The sequence below is a fragment of the Vigna angularis genome, chromosome 8 (assembly GCF_016808095.1).
Source record: "Vigna angularis cultivar LongXiaoDou No.4 chromosome 8, ASM1680809v1, whole genome shotgun sequence".
Lineage (NCBI taxonomy): Eukaryota > Viridiplantae > Streptophyta > Magnoliopsida > Fabales > Fabaceae > Vigna > Vigna angularis.
In genome coordinates this window covers 8,433,156-8,436,915 of record NC_068977.1, presented here as the reverse complement: position 1 = coordinate 8,436,915, position 3,760 = coordinate 8,433,156, and the positions used below count along the sequence as shown (strand labels likewise).

Here is a 3,760-nt window from a genome sequence, read left to right as displayed (position 1 = left end):
CAAAAAATTTACAAAGAAGTCCATAAGACTCATGACGACTTCACTTTTTTTGAATTTTATAGAAAAGTCATCACTCACAACTATTTTAATTTAGAAATGGTTAGGACTCCATATAAAACTTATTCTTGAACTGGAAATTTTAAGTCAATTATCCAATTTCTAAAAATAACATATACAATTACTCCATTATTTTTAAACAATTTAGTTATACTTTCGTGAGTTGAACCGAACAGTATTTTCTACACCATTAAACATTGAATTCCTTAACATGTTCATGAAAAACTCAACTTCACAATTAATATATAATAAAAGATACGAGTAATATTACAAGAACTATTGATAATTTTAATTATTAAATAAATATCTATTTTTGAGATATTTTTATTAATAAATAATTATGTTTAAATTAATAAATCCGATTATGATATGTTAGGTCGATACTCAATAAAATAAATAAATAGATTGGATGGGATCCAATTAAATTTAATTAAATAAAAAATGATAAGACTTTTCCAAGAATAACTTATTTTGGGTTGCCAGCAAAATTTCAACATGCAATATGATTCATGTGTGTGTTCATAACATGCGTCTATCTGGTTCAAATTGTCCAACTGTGTGCACATAAATCTGCATTTATGTGAGGTAATGTTTTCTTCTCCTTTTTTTTCATCTGAATTTGGTATGTTCCCATTGAGAAACTTCTATTTTGCTTCTTGACAAGGTCACATTCACTCATCTTTCTTCCCAAGTTTCACTTCCTTTGAATCAATCATTCAATACTCTTTACTCACACCCTTCCACCATTCATCACAAATTTAGAATCATTGATCCTCTCTAACATCATCATCAACACACCAAGATAAACATTGCACCTCAACTTGCACCAAAAGACAGTTCACAAAATCAATAAACTATGGTCAACTATCCCCAAAAATCCAAAATCCAAACCCCACTTTCCTACTCATAAGACTTTAATAATTAACCAGGTCGTTGATAGAGTAGCCGCCAATAATGAAAACACACCAACTCTAAGGAACAAGTGCATTCACCTCATGCTCTCCAAAACCCATATATAAATCACACCATTCAAGCATTCATCATCACCACAACACAACCAAACACCAGTTCCACCATCTTCACAAGCAGCAATGGTCAAGCAAAACAAAACTCATTTCATCTTCCCAGAGACACAATCCACTGTTCTTCCTGATCCCTCTCAATTCTTCTCCTCAACCCTTCTCTCAAAACCACTCCCCACAAACTCTTTCTTCCAAAACTTTGTGCTAAAAAATGGTGACCAACCTGAATACATTCATCCTTACCTCATCAAATCCTCTGGCTCTTCCCTCTCTCTCTCATACCCTTCTCGCCAAGTCAGTTCTGCTGTCATATACCAAGTCTTCAATGCTGATCTAACCATCTCATCCAAGCACGGTTCAAGTGGCAAACACCTTATCTCCTCTTACAGTGATCTCAGTGTCACTTTGGATATCCCTTCTTCCAATCTTAGCTTCCTCCTTGTTAGGGGAAGCCCCTTTTTGACTGTTTCTGTCACCCAACCAACCCCTCTTTCCATCACCACCGTCCACGCCATTCTTTCATTCTCTTCAAACAATACTCGCACCAAGTACACCTTTCAGTTCAACAATGGTCAAACGTGGGTCCTTTATGCTTCCTCCCCCATCAGTTTGAGCCACACTCTTTCTGAAATCACTTCTGATGCATTTTCTGGCATAGTCCGGATAGCCTTGCTGCCTGATTCTGATTCAAAACACGAGGCGGTTCTTGACAAGTTCAGTTCTTGTTACCCCGTGTCAGGTGAAGCTATATTCAGAGAACCCTTTTGCGTGGAGTATAAGTGGGAGAAGAAAGGGTCAGGGGATTTGCTACTCTTGGCTCACCCTCTCCATGTTCAGCTTCTGTCTAATGAAGACAATGATGTCACTGTTCTTGAAGATTTTAAGTATGGAAGCATTGATGGGGATGTTGTTGGTGTTGTCGGGAATTCATGGGTGTTGCAAACAGATCCCGTGTTTGTAACATGGCAATCAACCAATGGAGTCAAAGAAGAATCCCGTGATGAAGTTGTTTCAGCCCTTTCTAATGATGTTGACGGCCTAAACTCGTCATCAATAACAGAAACAAGGTCCTATTTTTATGGGAAGTTGGTTGCAAGGGCTGCAAGGTTGGCATTGATTGCTGAGGAGTTGCGCTACCTTGATGTGATTCCAAAGGTTATAAAGTTTTTGAAGGAAACCATTGAGCCATGGTTGGAGGGAACTTTCAAAGGGAATGGATTTCTACATGATAAGAAATGGGGTGGCATTATTACACAACAAGGGTCCAATGATGGGGGTGGTGATTTTGGATTTGGTATTTACAATGATCATCACTACCATTTGGGGTACTTCCTTTATGGAATTGCAGTGCTCACTAAGTTTGATCAAGCCTGGGGTAGAAAGTACAAGCCTAAAGCCTATTCCCTTGTGCAAGACTTCATGAACTTGGACACAAAACAAAACTCCAATTACACACGTTTGAGGTGTTTTGACCCTTATGTTCTTCACTCTTGGGCTGGGGGGTTAACTGAGTTCACAGATGGAAGGAACCAAGAGAGCACAAGTGAGGCTGTGTGTGCATATTACTCTGCTGCTTTGATGGGTCTGGCATATGGTGATGCTCATCTTGTTTCCCTTGGATCAACACTGACAGCATTGGAAATTCTGGGGACTAAAATGTGGTGGCATGTGGAAGAGAAAGGGACTTTGTATGAGGAAGAGTTCACACAAGAGAACAGGATCATGGGAGTTCTGTGGTCTAACAAGAGGGACACTGGACTATGGTTTGCTCCTGCAGAGTGGAAAGAGTGTAGGCTTGGCATTCAGCTCTTACCATTGGTGCCTATTTCTGAAGCCATTTTCTCCAATGCTGAGTTTGTGAAGCAGCTTGTGGAGTGGACTTTACCTGCTTTGAATAGGGATGGTGTTGGTGAAGGATGGAAGGGATTTGCGTATGCCCTTGAAGGGATTTATGACAATGAAAGTGCATTGCAGAAGATAAGAAACCTTACAGGTTTTGATGGTGGAAACTCTTTGACTAATCTCTTGTGGTGGATTCACAGCAGAGGATGAATAAGAAGGGTCACTGAACATGAACATGAACATTGAACATTGAACATGAAACACTGCTGCTTTGGCTATTGTTATCATTACTACTATTAAGTTTTAAAATACCAATAAGTCGATGATTTCTATGTCATGAAAAAGAAAACATATAATGAAGTTACGACAATATCATACTTTATCACAGGTCTGTTTCTGACAAGCCATTACTATATGAATGATAATATATTTAATTATCAGTGTGTTGCTTTCATTTTGGTTCAACACTTTGGCATTCATTGTTGTTGACAATAAAGGGATCTATTAAAATTTAAATTGTGTTATTGAATTTCAATGTTAATTATTGTGTTTGACATACAAAACATATAAATTATAATACATGCGATTGTATTATTATATAAATTAGGTTGATAAGTCTATCGATTGAGCTGGATTAGACTTATTTATGTCACTTACCATATAAGTTAAACTAAAACTAATCCCACTCAATTTAGATCATAATTACTTTTATCTTAATAACATACACTTAACTTATTTTTACAACTCTAAATTTTACATAAAAGACTTTATTGAACTTATATCAAATTGCATTCTTTCACTTCTTTTTAAAAATAAAAAATAAAAAAAGTTTTTTATTA

At 36.7% G+C, this 3,760-nt stretch overlaps 1 protein-coding gene across 1 annotated transcript; it reads left to right on the top strand.

Annotated features, from left to right (window-relative positions):
* Positions 1–1,088: 1,088 nt before the first annotated feature.
* Positions 1,089–3,361, top strand: LOC108344483 (probable endo-1,3(4)-beta-glucanase ARB_01444). The gene has a single exon (XM_052867017.1). The coding sequence runs from the start codon at positions 1,149–1,151 to the stop codon at positions 3,129–3,131; it is 1,983 nt and encodes a 660-aa protein (XP_052722977.1). The 5' UTR covers positions 1,089–1,148; the 3' UTR covers positions 3,132–3,361.
* Positions 3,362–3,760: the final 399 nt, after the last annotated feature.

Bases quoted from the DNA above. Each gene is read 5' to 3' on its own strand.
- LOC108344483 (XM_052867017.1), top strand. From the start codon at position 1,149: ATGGTCAAGCAAAACAAAACTCATTTCATCTTCCCAGAGACACAATCC.